General features: G+C 43.2%; 1 protein-coding gene across 3 annotated transcripts; it reads right to left on the bottom strand.

Annotated features, from left to right (window-relative positions):
• Window positions 1–412: 412 nt before the first annotated feature.
• pxnb (paxillin b) lies at window positions 413–17,046 on the bottom strand. Of its 3 annotated transcripts, XM_072388426.1 has the most exons (11): window positions 16,842–16,992; window positions 8,261–8,469; window positions 7,709–7,794; window positions 7,476–7,615; window positions 6,858–7,041; window positions 6,643–6,757; window positions 3,325–3,486; window positions 3,049–3,222; window positions 2,889–2,970; window positions 2,647–2,795; window positions 413–2,548 (listed from the first exon to the last, which is right to left on the bottom strand). In XM_072388426.1, exons 1-11 carry the CDS (start codon window positions 16,852–16,854, stop codon window positions 2,282–2,284), a joined length of 1,581 nt encoding a protein of 526 aa, XP_072244527.1. In that variant the 5' UTR covers window positions 16,855–16,992; the 3' UTR covers window positions 413–2,281. The 3 variants fall into 3 exon arrangements, with proteins under 3 accessions (XP_072244527.1, XP_072244526.1, XP_072244525.1); XM_072388425.1 differs by lacking the exons at window positions 413–2,548; window positions 2,647–2,795; window positions 2,889–2,970; ... (1 more) ...; window positions 3,325–3,486; window positions 16,842–16,992 and adding exons at window positions 3,502–4,059; window positions 4,187–4,438; window positions 5,305–6,513; window positions 9,452–9,622; XM_072388424.1 differs by lacking the exons at window positions 413–2,548; window positions 2,647–2,795; window positions 2,889–2,970; window positions 3,049–3,222; window positions 3,325–3,486 and adding exons at window positions 3,513–4,059; window positions 4,187–4,438; window positions 5,305–6,513 and having other exon boundaries at window positions 16,842–17,046.
• Between the last annotated feature and the right edge of the window lie 331 nt (window positions 17,047–17,377).

Here is a 17,377-nt window from a genome sequence, read left to right as displayed (position 1 = left end):
CTTCGCCTGATTATTACTTTAACACGAATGGCAAATCGTAGCGTTTCATTTGCGCCACCAAACGGTATTGTTAATATTATTTGCTGGATTTTATATGAAATTTAGATTTTTCATGTTTGATATTTGAAGCTGCTACTCTCCAGAGTTTCCCTAGTATAAACAAATAATTTCTTGCTGGAAATATTTTCCAACCTGAGGGTTATGCATGCTATAAATACAATATCTACCTCCTTAATTACAACCTGTGATGTCTAAATATTGGTATAACTGATACTATATTACAGTTATGTTTAAAACTCTTTCACTTTAGCCTTGAAGCCATTGCAGAGTAGGACTGTTTACATTCCAATGTGTTTTCTTAAGCTTGCGCTTTCTTGTAAAACCGATGAACCAAGTCAAACCATCTCACAAATTGATAGCAAAACAGAATTTATTTGCATGGTCAGACTAGAATAGAGGAATCTCACTATTCATACAGATTGACATTCAAAGTGAAAAGAAACAAAGAAAAGACAAAAAACAAATCAAAGAAGGTATGGCTTTGGTTAAATAACACTCTACTACTCTGATTTGAGGAGACACCTGTTACATGATATCTTAAATAGAGTGAAAGAAGAATTAAGGCTCTAGAATTCCCTGAAAAAGACAAAGGGCCAAATTATCATGAATGTAGAGACCCAACCTGGTGCTCATACAGTAGATACTACTTAGATGCTGAGGGAAATGAGTCATCTTAGTCTTACCATTTATTCTGGCAGACCACGAGTCTCTCTTTCCAACAGCCTACACATTTCAGTGGACTCACAGACTAACATGACAGCAGAACTGGCAACTATTGACCTGCTGTCAGGATTTTGCTGGATTTGCCAGTGTTATGAGACATGGTTCTGATACAATGGCAAAGACAACCTGGAATACAAATTCGGTAATCCACATTTGCATAGTTTTAGGAACATCACAGGCAAACGTAGTGTACTGTTCATCAGCTTGTGACTTGCTCAACAATCATCAATTTCTCAATACAGTAACGACAGCAACATCCAAGTTTCCTTGTTACGCCTTGGCTGCAGCCCTCTCCATCACTGCACAAGTGGTTACCAAACACATACATGCAAGGCGTACATGCAAAGCACAATGTAGCTGCTTTGGATTTTTACAAAATCCTTCTCAGGGTGGACTCAGAAATTGTAACTGTGGTGTAAGAGATGCATACACCACAAACTCCCACTGTCCTAAGTGTGGCTCCACTCCACCACATTGAGACATGTGTTTTCTCCTTCTTCGTGAGAAGACTAGGAATGATTTGGCAGCACAAAATGTCAAAGCAGCTATTTGTGGATGGCTGAAAACGGACTTTCTTGATGGAAAACAAACAAAAAAAAACAAAAAAAAATATGAACCCATACATGTTTACCTTGAGCTAAATATGGAAAATCATGGAAACTAAAACTGATTGATGACTGTGTAAAACAAAAGTTACTGTGTGACATGATATCCACATTTCTTAATCTTCATACACAAATGTTTTTTTGATCAAGTGACACTAAAGATCACTTTATCTGACAGCTAACTCATACTAAATAGCTGATATGCTGACTCAGTCCTTTTCCAGTCAGGGTTAATCCATGACAGCACTGTGGGTTAAACCCTGCTCAACTCCATACCACAGAACAAGTATCTAAAGCCTTTTTCACCTCATCTGTTGTAAAAAAAAAAAGAAAAAAAGGTTCATATTGCAACACTAAAACAACAGGTCATCTGTTCCCTGTTTTATGGTTTCTAAAATGACTAACTCAACCAGTGAGCAACATCATCGAACACAGTATTTCTTGAATTTCAGTGTCAGTGTGGTCAGTATGAAATCAGACTTAAACACAACGCTTGGAGGGTTACAAAAAAAAAAAAAGAATGAATACTTATTGCCTTTTGAAAATCTCCAACAACATGTAAGGAGACGAGGAGAAAAGTTCTGCCCTCCACTTGTTTGACTTTTTTTTGGGGGGGGGGTATGTCGGCGTTGCTTTCACTGACCAACTAAAAACACCTTAAAAAATAAGATGCTGTCAGCAAATGTTTTTCCAAATTTCAAAAGGACATGAAAAACATTTGGCCTGGCAGAATGCTGCCTGAATCCAACATGCACACACCCAACTTTTACACACTTTCAACACCATCATCATCATCAGTGGATCACTTTCTTTGATACAAACTAAATCCATTCTCACTCCATTTGACACGGCCTGACCCAAACACGGCATTGAGAAGTTTTCTCCTCAGCTCCTTAACTGAACAGTTTGATGAAGCAGCCGTGGCAGTAGGGTTTGTCGTTTTGCTCTTTGAAAGTGCCTTTGTTGAGTTGTTTCAAGCAGAAGGCACAGACAAAGTGCTCCGGGTGGAACTTCTTGGACATTGCCGTGATACAGCGTCCTGTGATGGGCTTCTGACAGCCAGAGCAGAGGGATCCACGCCGCTCGTGGTAGTGCACTTCACAGTAGGGTTGGCCATCGTGCTCAAAGAAGCTTCCATTCACAAATGGGGTGAAGCACTCCTGCGAACACACACACACAGAAAAACACTGATTCTCTCCTTCTGTGCTTCTTAGGAAGCACTCAAACGTACGAAGTGAGACAAAAGCACAATACAAACCCTGCAAACAAAACACTCTGGATGCCAAAGACAGTTGAGCGCCGAGATGTAATTCTCCAGAATGGCTCTGGCACAGCCGCCACATTTTGGTGCAAACATATCAAAGTAATCCTTCCTGCAGAATGCTTTTCCATCCTTTTCATGAAAACCTTCAGGGATGACACAGATGCACGCGGTTTATTCAGTCCATGCAAGAAAAAAAACAAAACCAAAACAAGGAAAAATACCTATATACCCAATACCTTCTGGGCCGAAAAATGATCCACACTGAGCGCAGAAGAAGTGTTCAGGATGCCATGTCCTGTCCAGCGCCGTAACCACTTTCTAAAAGGATACAGCAACATCTTTAACTGGCTCATTACTCAACATTAGAGCCCACATTTGTACAGAGCGATAACTCACATCCAGTATGGGCCCGTTGCAGTAGTAGCATCGTGGAGAGAACAGATTATGGTAATCTTTCTCACAGTATGGCTGTCCTTCTCGCTCAAAAAAGTTCCTGGAGCCAATCTCCTCTTGGCAGTGTGTACACACAAAGTGTTCGGGGTGCCATGTGCGGCCCATGGCAGTCACCACCTGAGACAAGAGGAAAGAAAACTGTACATTTAGCATGCTAATCCACATGATTAGTATATCCATATGTTTATTTCACAGAAACCTGCACTAATCTTATCTCACCTGTCCAACAATTGGCTTACAGCAGGCACCGCAAACTCCTTTAGCTACTGTCTGCACCCCCAGTTTGTTGAGGTCAGACTGCAGGCTACCAAGCATGTTGTCCAGTTTGTTGACCTGTGTCGGGGGCCCACCAGGAACACCTCCTTTCCCTTGGGCCATTATCTGAAATAGTTCATTATGAAAACAGGGAGTTAACTGTACCTGAAAATACACAGAAATGTAACAAAATATCACAGTGCTGTAGTTTCAGGTTACTAGGCTTAAATAAACATGAAATGCTTCTCAGAGGTGTGAAAAACAGAAGGGAAGAGTGATGGGGATTCATGCCTGCATTGGAGGGAAGATTGGGTGATACTCTGTTTGGCAGCCTACAGACACCAGGACTTTAGGTGCAGCAGGTTGTTCTGGCTCCACTGGTGGCGGCTGGGTTGGGGTGTTGAGGACAGGGGGAAGGAGCTCTGGTTTGGGAGTGGGAGAGCTCTGAATCAGGGCTGGTGGAGGGGAGGCTTTTATAATCTGCTTAGGTGCAGGTGGAACTGGTTCCTGAACTAGGGTCATTTGTAGAGGGATAGAGGCAGGTGGAGGAGGTGGTGGTGGTGGTATTGGGACAGGGGGTTGATGTGCTGGGAGTGGTCCCTTAGGTTCTTCTAAAACAGGGGGATGACGAGGGGTAGGGGGAGAAAGAGGTGGGAGCACCTTCCTGACAGGGACAGGCGAGTCAGGGGGAACTATGATCTGAAGGAAATAGAAAAAAAACAGACAGAAGGAAGGAGATGGAGAGGAAAATGAGAAGAGAGTAAGAGGAGTTGGATTAACAGGAAAAAGAAATTCTGGTAAAAATGTTCAGCACAAAGAAGCCAACCTTGTCAACCTCACTGCCGAAACGCTGGGGTTTAGGCATGATGAGGACACCCTCAGTCAGCCAGTCATCAGACTGTTTGCGTCGCCGCTCCGAACGGGCGATTCCAAGCTTACCCTGAAGCTCCTCTATGAGACGGTCCTGAGAAGTGCTCTTGTTTACAATGATGGGTCCCATCTTCCTGCGTAGATGACCATCCCGGTACATAGGGTGCACATTGGGAGTCTCCTTAGTGCGCTTAATCACTGATTTTATCTATGAGGGAACGGTGAGCAGCTTATCTTATGTCCACATCAATCATAAAGCAGCTCAAGCGACATGCCAGGATGTTGTGGTGGTCAGTGGGCTTTGAGTCACACGTCATTTAATTCTTGCATGCTCAGGTGAGATGCCACCATAACCCAAAAACCTTCCATGCAGAATTCAGTCTCTCAAGCAGCCACAACAACCTTACCATACTGGTGGCATTGGGGTCTTTCACACGAAACTGGTGCAACAAATAATAAAGATCCTAGTTGCTGCTAAGCATCGAGTTAATTATGAGTGCAGCACCAAACAAAAAAAAACTATTCGTTAGATGGCCTCTATTCATCTAACCTCTGCCTGAAAATTACATTTCACAGCGTCTTTATTCTAGAGATCTCAAATTAGTTTTTTTCCTGTGATACATTTGAACTCAACAGTTGATCATTAGACTTTTGATACGAAATGGATCATTTTCCAAACGACATTAGATTAACCACGCCTCTCACCCGATGACCCCTGGGATAGGCTCCAGCCCCCCCGCCACCCGACCGACGGATTAAGTGGGTATAGAAAATTGATGGATGAAACATTAGATTAAAAAGAAAGATGATAAAAAAAGACTTATATAGCTAATGATGAGCAGGCTTCCTCCCAGTATGACTCAAGATTCGTGTCTTTTAAAATGCAAAGTTGATAAATGTAACATTGACCACTGTTGAAGATAAAATTTTCAATATTTTGTTTTAGTCTTTCAAAAAGATGTGGAACGAAAACTTAAGCAGAGGCTAGCATGAATAAAAACGTCTGTTTCATTAGCCAGGAGAAGGAGCAAAACAAGCCCAGCTGGTGTCACACGCAGGAGTGCAGATGCATACATGTCCTGTTGCAGACGTTCTGTCCATGGTGGGAGTCTGCAGCAGAGGCAGGTCTAGGGCAGCGTCGGGGGTCCCGGGGCACGAGGATGGGGTCATGGATTCATCCATCCAGCTGGCTTCTGTCAGCGGGGTCATGCTGCCATCTGTGTACAGCCTCTCAGTGTAAGGCGTCATGGTGCCATCCAGTCCATCGTGTAAGGACATAGACAGCTCCTCGTCAGCCCAGTCCAGATCGCCGTTTCCATCAGTGCCTCCATCTACTGAGTCACTGTTGGCGGCACTGGTGAAAGTGTCAGGGTGCACAGCGCTTCTGTCCATCGGCAGGATAAGCTCCTCATGCAACTCCTGCATGTCTTTCCCAAAGTGATGTGCTTCCATCAGCTCTGGTTGCTCATGTTCTCTTGTGTGATTTTGTGCAAAACTCATTGCTAACAGCTTGTCTAGTGCCTCATCCAAAGAGGGCTCAGATTCAGGGGGATGCTGCACAGCGGGGGGGATGTCTCTCTGGGCATGGTATGATGGTATCATCAATGGAGAGGCTGGAGACGGTGAGGATGTTTTTGATTGGGGATGCAAAGAAGGTGGAGATATAGAAACAGAAGCAGGGAGGGGTGAAGGCGTTGAGAGCGGAGGGGTGAGGCGTGGGGGTGTGGAGAAATCGTGGTCATGAAAACAAGCAGACACTTTGCTCACAGTCTCAGGAGCACAAGATGCATTGCTAAAAGTGGCTGAGGGGGATATCCGGTCTACAGATGGACTAGGGGACTTGGAGGACTTGTTGTCCAGGACAGTGTTAACTGAGCTAAGTGAGGGGGTGGTGGTATTGGAAGGACTCGAGTTACTTCTCAATAAACTGGAATTAGAGGGAGCACACTGAGAGAGCACAAGCAGGGACTTCGTTTGGGCTGAAAGCATGGCAGCAGAGACATCGATGGCAGAGTCCAGGTCTATGTCACTGGCTGCGGACAGGGAGGATGTAGGGCTATGGAGAGGGAGACGACTCTTACGGGGCATCAACATGCCACCATCTCCTCCATCCTCATCTATGTGAAGCTCTAGACCAGAATTTAAAGAGCGGAGAGGAGAGGTGGGCGAGTGGGACAGACTAAGAGAAGAAGAAGCCACTGGGGTAACGGAGAAGAAGACTGGAGGAGGGTCAGAGTTGGAAGACGCCCCTGCTGGATCGAGCAGGGACCCCAAAGAATTGGGCTAGAGAACAGAGAAGCATAAGCAAGGTAAGGAGGAAGAGGACAGATATTATAAGAAACGTGTCAGGAGAAGCTTGAATTCTATTGACAGAGTGAAACCTCTCTGGTGTTCATCCATGCTGCCTTGTACCTTAAAGTCAGACAAAGACGCCATCAGCTCATCTAGCTCTCTTGTGGCACAGGAAGCTGAAATTCTGGCTTGCTGTTGAGACGATGTATCCAAATCACTGTGCTGAGTGGAGGGGCTGAAAAATACAAATCATAAGGATGTGTTCTTTTAGTTATTTGCAAATTTCTTTTATTTATTTTTTTTTGCTGATATGAGAAAGAGAGTACACAACAAACCTGGGTGAGGGCACGGAGCCCTCCAGCTCATCCAGCAGACTCTCTACGCTGGGTCGGGCTTCATCCAGTCTTGTTCCGTTTCTCTTTGGTTTCTCCTGAGTTGGGGGGCTTATGAGAATGTCAGGGGCACCTCCGTTCTCATAGTGGGTGATGCTGCAGGATGGTAAGGGTGGAGCTGCCTCCTCTGTGGGAAGGCAACATTATGAGTAACACTACTCAACACAAACAGAAGTGAGATAGCTGAATAACTTCCACTTTCCCAGTTTCTCTGCTCTTATCTTAACCCCTCCCACCAGAGGGGGACTGAGCCGAGAGGGGGAGCTGGCAGGCATTAAATCAAATGAGGCTTCACTAATTTGGAGTAGTCTTTTCAAACCAAGGTCTATGAAACATATCACCAAACAGCTTCATGATCTCACCACTGTCCTGTTGCGGCCTACCACTGTATTTCATTTCTGTCAGATGGGAATTAAAGACTTTTGAGACTTTCGATATATTAATCACTAAATTCACTGGATGCTTCGGTTCAATTAACAATGTGGGAAAGATGTGTCACATGTCTTAAATACTTGTACATGAAAGGAGAGAGTAGATGAACCACAACAAATCATTCTCTACCTGTGGTGGGGAAGGAAGGGGAGCTCTGCTGCACTGCGTTAAGCTCCAGCAGAAGCCTGTCAAGCTCCGAGAGGTTATTCCCCAGAGCAGAGGTCATGGCTGCCGATGATGAGTCTGACGTTTTCTGTTTGTTTGGAAAACTGAGGAGGACAAAGAAAGAGCGACAAAAAGGTAAAACAAAACACCAAATGTTTGGCTTTATACTCACAACATCTCATGTGTGGGAAGGGTACCTATAAACGTGGTCCTCTTCAATGTGAGATAATGGAGAACTGCTACTGTCCCGGGACCATGAGCTCTTCTGGGCTGAACCTAAAGACTGAAAATGGTGCACCAGTCATTACTTAGCTTTCATTCTGAAAGACTTCTTCTCTGAAAGGTCTGGTATCTGATCGGACTGTGATCAAATGTAAGTACTACATGCACAGAGACATACGTTAAGCCAGCTTTATGCCTGCTGCGTTGCGTGTGGATTGCTGTACTGCTACACTGTGTGTGTATAATGACACGCCGCTCAACCTTTCAGCTGCAACAGGTTTCTGCTATAAATATAAAACTCTTATGGCCACAAATCCCCCATTTAATAACATACCATTGCTAAAAGTAAAGTCAATTCACCATCACATCCTGTTGTTACTAATGTGAGGTCAATATGACAAACAGCTAATGTTTTGGCTGTGTCTTTTCCTTCCCTCATGCATAAAAAAATAGGCAGCAACCTGCACCCTACACACAAGCTTCACGCAGCGCCCGTGACATGCTGCTGAGACCTGAGAGAAACCTACCTGCTGGGAGGAGTGGTGGGAGTTTGTCTGATCTGTCAGGGAGCCATTCAGAGCCTCAGCGGAGGGTGGAGGAGGGACTGGAGGTGGCACTGACACATCTTGATAGGAGTGCCCTCCCGTAGGGATGGAGTAGGGCGTCTCCTCGGGCAAGAAGACAGGTCGTTTTGAGATGTGGGACGTTGTAGATTCCAGGTCCGCCAGCAACGCGTCTGAGAGATACATTTTTGTTTGAAGGTGTATTTACAACTAAAACAATAATACTGCTACCAAAAAAAAACTTCTAAAATCATACATGTACAATATCACAACAACACCAAAAAAGCTTTCTCCTCAATGCAAACCATCCAAAAGCAAGATGAGGCCATGTGACCACCACAGCATGGCACAATATATCAATGAACCCGTCCAAATCCATAAGACCTTTAAAAAAAATATCCCTCAGTCCACACTGACTAATGAGAGCCACCTGTCAATATTCTTGATGTCTCATTTCTGCATCCTGTTCATTGACTTCATGTTTAAAATTTGCTTAAGTTTTATGAGATCGAGTATGAATTTAACAACACAAACTGGTAACAAACATGTAGACAGACAGACAGCATTTTTGAATCCTGTCCAGGGCTCAGGGGGTGCAGAGTTACCCTGCTGAGAGTTTGCTGCAACACGGGAACAAAATAGACTCTTACATCACACAATCCATCCATCCTCGGCCTGTCCAGAATAGACCGTGATCACTGGCTGCATACCGTTACACTTCAGAAACTTGGACGGTTACCACCCGTTTCAAACAATAACCCCACTTTTCAGCTCATGCTGCCAGAGAAAAAGGGTCGAATATGGTCCAAAAATCGTGTGAACGCAGGCTCCCATCACTTTCTGAAATTAAAAAGAATTGTCTTTTGAAAAGCTTTGTTATTCAAATGATGCTTACTGTCCAACCAGTGATTGACAATGGATTGATATTGTGCATGAGGACTCAAATCAAATATTTAACAAAAACTTTTCTGTCACATACAGAAAATCATATATAAAAAAATATCTAGGAAATCACGGAAAAGCCGAAACAAGCTACATATTCTTTCCTTCCCTGTGACAAAGCCAATCATAATCTAACTCTCGGCAGAGTCACAGTAATCCCGCCATAATACACTGAGTTTTTCATTCCTTAGAAAGTGCAATATGTGTACTCACTTATTTTCCCCTTGCTGTATTTGTAACATCCTCCATGAAGAACTGTGTGTGTGTGTGTGTGTGTGTGTGTGTGTACGTGTGTGTGCGAAGCAGGCAGGAGTTCAGACAAAGGAAGAGAGGACAACCAGGAGTGATAACATGCTGCCTGTCTACTGAGAGAGTGGGGGAGTGGTTAAAAGGCCAACATTGGTGACTGAATCTATCTATCTATCTATATATCTATTTACTACAGTCATAAAAGTTTATGTCTCAGCTAATTGTTCCAAACTTTTAAAGAATTTTTACATCTGAAAAGAATAAAACCACAAAACAAAAATCAAAAATGTTCAGATCTGATAAAGAGCCTAAAGAATTTGTCAAATTAGAGCCTCTCATACATTATTACACTTCAGCTTTCAGTATACTCGATCTTGACTTTTCATCAACGTATTTTGTCCAAATGAGTGTGTATGTGGGGGGGGGTGTCCTGCCCAGAAGCCAAGCATTAAAGTCCTGAAGTTTGACGTAAACCACATGGGAACACAAACCTATTTAAAGCAGTAAGCTCAGTAAGTACCCATGTCTGTGCAAATGTGCTGAAATATCATGACCAGCTCAAAATAATCTGCACCTGGTGCTGACATGCTAAACAAGGCCTTACTGAAGTTGACTTTGTCACTCATAAAACAAAGCCTCCTAATAGAAAAATACCACAACTGGTCTTGGACAAAGGTGAGCCGTAAACTCCTGTGATCTGGATTTAGTTACAGATTCACATTTCTGTTACAGCAACTTCAATGAAAAACAGAAACAACACTCAATATTAATGGAAATGTATTCCTAGAAAGTTCTTCTTGGCCTTGTCAAAGGACAGTAGTGCTGTCCAAGGCCTCCTAAATACTTGCAGACTAAGCCAAGTTTTAGAGACTCATTAACCTCCCCTCCCCCCCGATGATATGACACATCTGTGACTAAGGCAAAGGCCCACGGAGAATAAAATAGATGCAGAAAAGATCTCCCCAATCAGATCAACTGTTTAAATAAAACACGATGCCTGAACTCGTTCCATAGTGGGAGATAAAAAGCTTTATGCTTTAGAGTCTCTACATCTTTTCATGAAAACCTGCTGTAAATGCAAGAAAAAAAGACTCAATCTCAGTGAAAATTCTGCCATCAATATCTAGTCCCACTAATTAAAATCATGGCCCTTTATGACGAGGTTTTAAAGATGAAACAGACAACACATCCAAATTTCTTCCTGAAAATCCTGCACCAGATTTTAAGTAGCCTGCAGTACACAAATACACAGACCATCTCCTTACTGAAATATTATTGCTTCCATCATTTCACTGAGGAGGGCAGTATTGAGACTAGCATGAGGACAACAAGCTAGAAGAGTTTGAGTCACAAAGAGTTAGAGGCATTAAGAATGCAAACGTGCATTGTAGGCCAAGAAACAGGCTAAGCTTTTCCATTCCAGACAGGGGGTAGGAGCCACAATGGACAAAGTCCAATTCTGCTCTAATAGCATCCTGACTCAATGGTTCATGGTGCACGGCCTGGAAGAATAAAGCTGTCATCTAAAATGATATGACTACATCTAATATTACTGGATGAATTCTTCAGACCTCAGTCAAACAATGCACTGATTTACAGCAGCTCTGTCAGGAGACAGAATTGAGGTCGTACTGTGGTAGCTTATCTACATTATGCTCAACAAACAAGCGCGAGGCCATGTGGATATTGTGCACATTCTTGTGGCAGTGGGTACATGTATAGTCTTGACTGTGTGCACCCTTATCCGCCCACCCAAGGCCCTGCCACGGTCCAGCAGTGTTTATCAGATGAGAATGAAGGTACATGGGGAATTCCACACATTCCTTTGTCCGCTTTGAAGAAAGCAACAAATCAGGTGTGGACATGAGGAAAGTGGCTCAGGAATGGCAGCGCACAGCCACAATCCAGGGAAAACCCCCATTAAATCCAACCTGTCCCTGAAATTAAAAAGATGCTTCCCATTAAAATCTACTCAAGCAGAACATTCCTCCAATTCCACAGCATTTTAGGTACGGAGTCAGTGTGCTTGAATACAAAACACTATTTGTCGATCCAGAAAATGAGAATGACGTGTTGATGATTACAGGACCCACTCTGCTAACTACAGCATGCTTTGAATTCCACGATGAGGGAGATGTCAGTGTTTTTACTGCCCTTTCCCACATAGTGTGGAGTACAGTGCGGGCAGAAATGAAACCTGGGTGCGTCTAATCTTTTCTATTAACGTGTTGGCCATGGTGATGGGCCATCAGGGTCCACAGCTCACCTGTTTATAGCCAGGGAGCAAAAGAGCAGAACTGGCCACGGTCCCGCACCGAAACCCTACCCCAGGCCAACCCAACACGATATTTATATCAAACAAGGCAGGCAGGGGCCATGGAGAGGAGGAGGAGGGTGAAATACCAATGAGATATACAGAGATGGCTGTGGCTGCGAAGGAACCACGGACAGAGAAACTAAGAATGGGAGCGAATGGGAGAAAACGGGCTGGCATCAAAACTAATCCGACGATGGAAGAAAAAGTAAGCGTTTGTCAGGCCTTATAAGTTGTACACAGCCACCTGTTTCTATCCTAGAACACACAATCTCATACAGAAAAAAAAGTGAGTGATTGTAATAGCATACAATCAGAAAGACAGAGGCATCTTAGGGTGATTACTACCTAAAAATACTCTGCCAAGCAGCCCCATACACGAAAGATGACACTCCTCTTGAGAGAGCGCTGGACCAAAATAAAAGTACTTCCCCACAGACTAGTAAATCAGATGACAAGGGAAAGTCTAAAGACTGAAGTAACAACCAGTCACTGAGGGCACATTCAGGGCCAAGTCTGTTTGAAAATCATACATCAATGAAGAGCTTCTTTAAGGTCAACAGGACCTTGCAATATGCTAAAGCTGAAATGATCAACCAGCTTTGAAAATGTGAAAGTTGGTCCTCTGAGCTACTGTAACTTTGAATCTGATTAATCAACTTGTCCCTGAGTTCATTTAAAATTGGTGCTAAGCATCTTCAAAACCCAAAGGAAGACTTGTATTAAACACATGTTGCAGAAAAACTGACAAAAATCCAAATGAGTAAGACAACTTTCTACAAGATTGTAGAATGTCAAGTTTCACCACTGGTTTTTACTTTCTTGAAGCCAAAGTTTGATTGTCTGGAAGAGGTTTCTTGATATTTTGAGTTTTTAGGTTGTAAACAAACAAACAAACCTTGCACTGGGGTTTTCTGGAGAAAGAAAATTGCTCGTCTTTTTCTGTTAGTTGTGATTAACACCCAATATAATCAAAACAGTGAGATTTAAAACCAGAAACTGAGCTTAAAAGTTTTCCTCAGTGTCAAGAATTTAAGTTAGATAACCAGTTAATCCAAGTTGTAAAAATGAGGAGGACAAAACGACTAAACCTGTGTGACAGCAAAATGAGCATTTAGACTATTTTATTCAGAAACAATGTACCCTCTCTGGGGAGTTACTGAAACGCTTTAAATGATCCATGAGGTGTCCCCAATTGGAGCAATGTTGGAAGGATCCAACAAGGGATTGTGTTCTTTCCTACTCCATTACACTGACCTGTGTAGAAGATAATCAGCATTGTTCTCTGAGCCAAGGCCACAGGACTGGTGAGACATGGACATAGCAAAACAGAGAGAAACAGGAAGAGACAGAAGGGAGCTGCTAGTGAAACAACAGGACGGCCCGACATCATTTAACAGTGGAAATGCTGTTCTAGCACCACGTTCGCAGACTGAAGGCCCAGAGCTGTCCCCTCTAACAGTGTTTGCTGGCCTCCAGCACTGACGCCGCTCATTGTTTTTCTCTTCTGTTTCCTGAGGATGTGGGGCAGGCTCGGTTGCCTAAGCGATGAGGTCAGCCATGCAGCACTCTCTTCCCCAGACCCAGAGCAGGATGGGTGTGGATCTCGGGAACAAGACTGATTTACAGTCAGGAGCTTCTTTCTAGCCTTGTAGGCGAGTCCACTGGTTAACAGTGGTATGCACCAACCCCTGCAGCTCTCATAGGGTGATGATGGCTAGTTTGGTAACACTAACTCTGCACTGCTGTTACACTGAGACACAGAAACCACTAAAGACCTTCGAAGATTTCTGGTATGCTGTGAAAAAGCTGTAAATATGAAAGACCACGCTGCTTACACTCTACAAACACTTCTTACTGTTTCAGGAATAAAACCCTCCTCTGCCATGTGATTCTATTACAGTAAATGTTACAGTACTGGTGTGTGTTTACAAATGCGCGTGTGTGTGTGTGTGGGGGGGGGGTGTATTTGCTGTGTGTTTTTATACACACTACCGCTCCCTTACATACATGTGTCTTCTCAGTATGTCTGCAAAATGAGGCTGAGTGGCTCCCAATAAACAGCACTTGTTCTCTGCAGGGTTTTCTCAGATAATTGCAAGAACCAGTAGGTCATTGCAAACTATTCAGTCTTTATTCTACTTTCCAAACAGTGCTTTGTTTGCTCAACTGAAAGATTAGGGAGAAGTGTGCATGAGCCCATCTGCACGGGCGAGCTATGTTTTAGTGTAACGCATAAAGAAATGTATGTTGATGCAGACATGGGACGAGGTTTCCACAACAAAGTGAGTGAGGTCAGTTGGCCTAAATCTAACATGAGCCTGAGGAATTCACGGGGAGCTGAATGTCGGCTTCATTCCAAACAAAGATGAAGCACAGAAGCAGGAAATGCCAACAGACAAGATACGGTGCCACATGTTACTGGTGTGTTGATGGGGACTCGTCCACTTGGCCACATCAGTGCTGAAAATGAGGTTAGGACTGGCTACCACCTGATTATGACTGCAAAAGACTAACTGAAGGAATCCACTGGAAATATCTGACTCAAGAGGACCATCCTGGAAGAGTGCTCACACTCTGTGTAGGGAATTCCCATCCTCAAGCAGCAATCAGTGTGGACAGATCAATACAAATGGAGAGAAAGAAGGGTGAAAGGAGTATATTCTTATGTGTTTTCCAAAAAAGTTCCCTGTAGGCCTGTAACTAACCAGCGAGCCTCAGTGTCAGTGCATACAGAGGTTTGTTAGCTAGAGGTTTAGTCATAGTACAGTAAACTATAGCCACAGATTGTTTACAAGTATTTACAATGGTTTATTCAAGGATATTTAAGGAGGACGCTAAAACTGCTACAGCAGGGCAATTGAGAGCCATTCAGCGAACACTTTTTGATTCACATGGTATCAAATCTCAGAGCTCCAAGTTTTAACAATTATTGTAATTACAAGATGATCCACGTTTCTGCAGGACAGACTAAAACTGCCAGCCCTCCCTCTGGTGGCAGCGTACCCAGAGATGAGAGAAGCGGCAGGAGGTGAGTCATGACCCAGAGAGTATTTGGCCTTGGACCCTGACACAGAGTGATGTTCGAAATTCCTCAGCAGCCTCGCCCCCTTCTTGAGTCTGCTGTTCACGCTGCTTTAGAGGGGCTGTAAGCTCCCTCTCAACCAACAATAGGTCCTTTCAGCAGCCTACGGCAGCAAGAGCATCCAGTCCGCCCTGGAGGCATTCTCTACAACTAGCCAAATGCAAAATGTGGCCCATCATCTCTCCACTTAAACAATTCACAAATCTATTTTACTCCAGCTCTACTGTGGGAGACCATAACAAACTATTTTTACAGATACTTTACAGACAAAATAAGTGACTCGTCCTGATGTAGCATAGCAAAATAGCAGACTGACCGCCTGATGAAAACTTTAACAACTGTATCGAGATTCAGTGTGAAAAGTTGAGGGCCAAAGATTAAAGAGGACTTCCTTGTCCTTTGCCATCAAGGACAAAAGGCTAGAAGAAGTGAGAAAATTAAATAGTTGATGATTCATTTATTTATAATTAACTGGTGCCAACCCCTCAGCTGTGAGAGTTTGAGTAAAATGTCAGGCGGTGGATTTGTATTTATACTGATATGGCAGATTGAAGCATATGTCTTTTCATCATGCTTCCCAACCCTGATTGCAAATGTACAGAAATTAATAATAAACCCAACAATTGACTTGCAGGAGAATTTAACATCTTAACATATTCAAAATCAGAGATGTGATACCAAAATTAATATCTACCCAGTTGTAAGAGCGGATACATTTTAAGTTTGGTAGATAAATAAATTACGGTCACTGCTGGGTAATAACCTGAAATTACAGAGCAGTGTTTTTCACGTGTACCGACAGAGACTAATGTGGGCTTTTATTCCGCCATACTTCCAATGACTTTAGTGAATCAAACAGGGATTGCGATTGTGTTTTCTATTTCAAAGAGCTTGGAATAAAGTTGGAAATCTCTTGTAAACTGGTCACAACTGTCCCTTTGAAGTGAAACTAAAGTTGAGTTTGCGCACTAACAACTGGAGACAATGCATTTTAGTCCAGAAATACATTATGTGACTTTATGTCTGTGTACCTGCCACTGGCAAATAAGTTGTTGGACGCCATCGGTAGCGCATGGACCTGCTCTTTATCAAATAATTAACACAATCTACCAACAACCACAAGTGTTTCATGTAGCCCATAATCAAATTAAACGTGTTGGCTTGAAATGTCAGATGTAAGATGATGTTTTGTTTTGTTATACAGTACTGAACGTACTGTATAACTTATAACTAGTAGTACCAAGTATTTATATTTCCAGTTTCCCCACACTTGCGGTGTCCAGTTTTATCTCCAACATCAAGGCTTTTCATATCATATGCTGTTAGGTAAGCTCCATCACAAAAGAGGCTCGTTTTGTAGTCAGCCCAACCGGGGCTGAGCTCGCATTGTGCCGCACTGAGCAATCTAAATACGGAGGCCTGTTGACTCCACCACTTCAAAGTTGGAATGAGTAGCCTGGGGCAAGAGTTGAGGAGGTAACGTGTAAGTTCGATGACAAAATGTCAGCTACATATCTCATCCCTACTGAACAAAAGCAGTTCATATGCATTAACATGACAACGCGTCATTAGAACAGACGTTAACGTTACGTTATTGTTACGTTAACGGTTAGGCGAGTTTAACAGAAGGTGGTGGTAACGGCTAACGATGTCCAGCGGCTAAGTTACTACGATGCTTATTTGTGGAAAAAAAGTGGGCGTGATATTAAAAGTGTTAAACGTGTACCATATTTACAGTACACTGCAACATTCCTGGCTGAAATCAGCTAGCTTTTTCAGTGTAATCTGAACGACCTATAATGAACCAGAAAGGCTCTTTTGAGCATGAAATCTCCACGTAACGTTAACTACTCCTCCACCCTGCTGTCCGCTCTTCACTGGGCAAACAACAACACTTAGCTCATAAAATCAAATAAAACAAAATAAAACAAACAAAAAAAAGCTTCGTAACTTACCTAAATCGTCCATGGCGGCTGTCTAGCTGTGTGGTGCGTAGGTTTTGTGTTTGGAGAGCTTCTTGACTGTTTGCGAAGTCTGAATTTTCCTCTTCAAACTCCACCACCGCTGCCCTGGAAGTTAGTTCGGATTGGTCTCATGAACGCGCTGCTGTATGTGCATGTGTACTTTACGGGAGCGCGCTCTCACTGACGGTTAAAGTCATGAGCGACATCTAGAGGCCCAAACATGAAACTACATGTTTAAAATATTCGCTACTTTGTAGCCACATGATGTAAAAATGACTGTAACTTCGCCTGTGACCAAGGGTACGTAGAATTTAAAATAATGGATATTCCAAATTATGTAATAATTGTGCTAAATAACCAATTAGTGGTGATATGAACAAGCTTTACACAGTTACATTGGGCCTTATCAAGCCATTCATTCATCAAATTCTGCTTATCTGAGGTCAAGACAAAGACATCGCGCAGGGGTCTCCTCCCAGTTGGAAACACCCAAAAAAAACTCCAAAGAGATGCATTTAACCAGGTGC

Source organism: Leuresthes tenuis, unplaced genomic scaffold (assembly GCF_036924035.1).
Source record: "Leuresthes tenuis unplaced genomic scaffold, fLeuTen1.0.hap1 SCAF_6, whole genome shotgun sequence".
Lineage (NCBI taxonomy): Eukaryota > Metazoa > Chordata > Actinopteri > Atheriniformes > Atherinopsidae > Leuresthes > Leuresthes tenuis.
This window is presented reverse-complemented; position numbering and strand designations above follow the sequence as displayed.

Bases quoted from the DNA above. Each gene is read 5' to 3' on its own strand.
- pxnb (XM_072388424.1), bottom strand. The intron at 6,758-6,857 runs GTTTGTTGTGTA...TGTATTTTTCAG, and splicing joins GGCTCCGTGCCCTCACCCAG to CCCCTCCACTCAGCACAGTG. The intron at 4,060-4,186 runs GTTGGCTTCTTT...TATTTCCTTCAG, and splicing joins TCGGCAGTGAGGTTGACAAG to ATCATAGTTCCCCCTGACTC.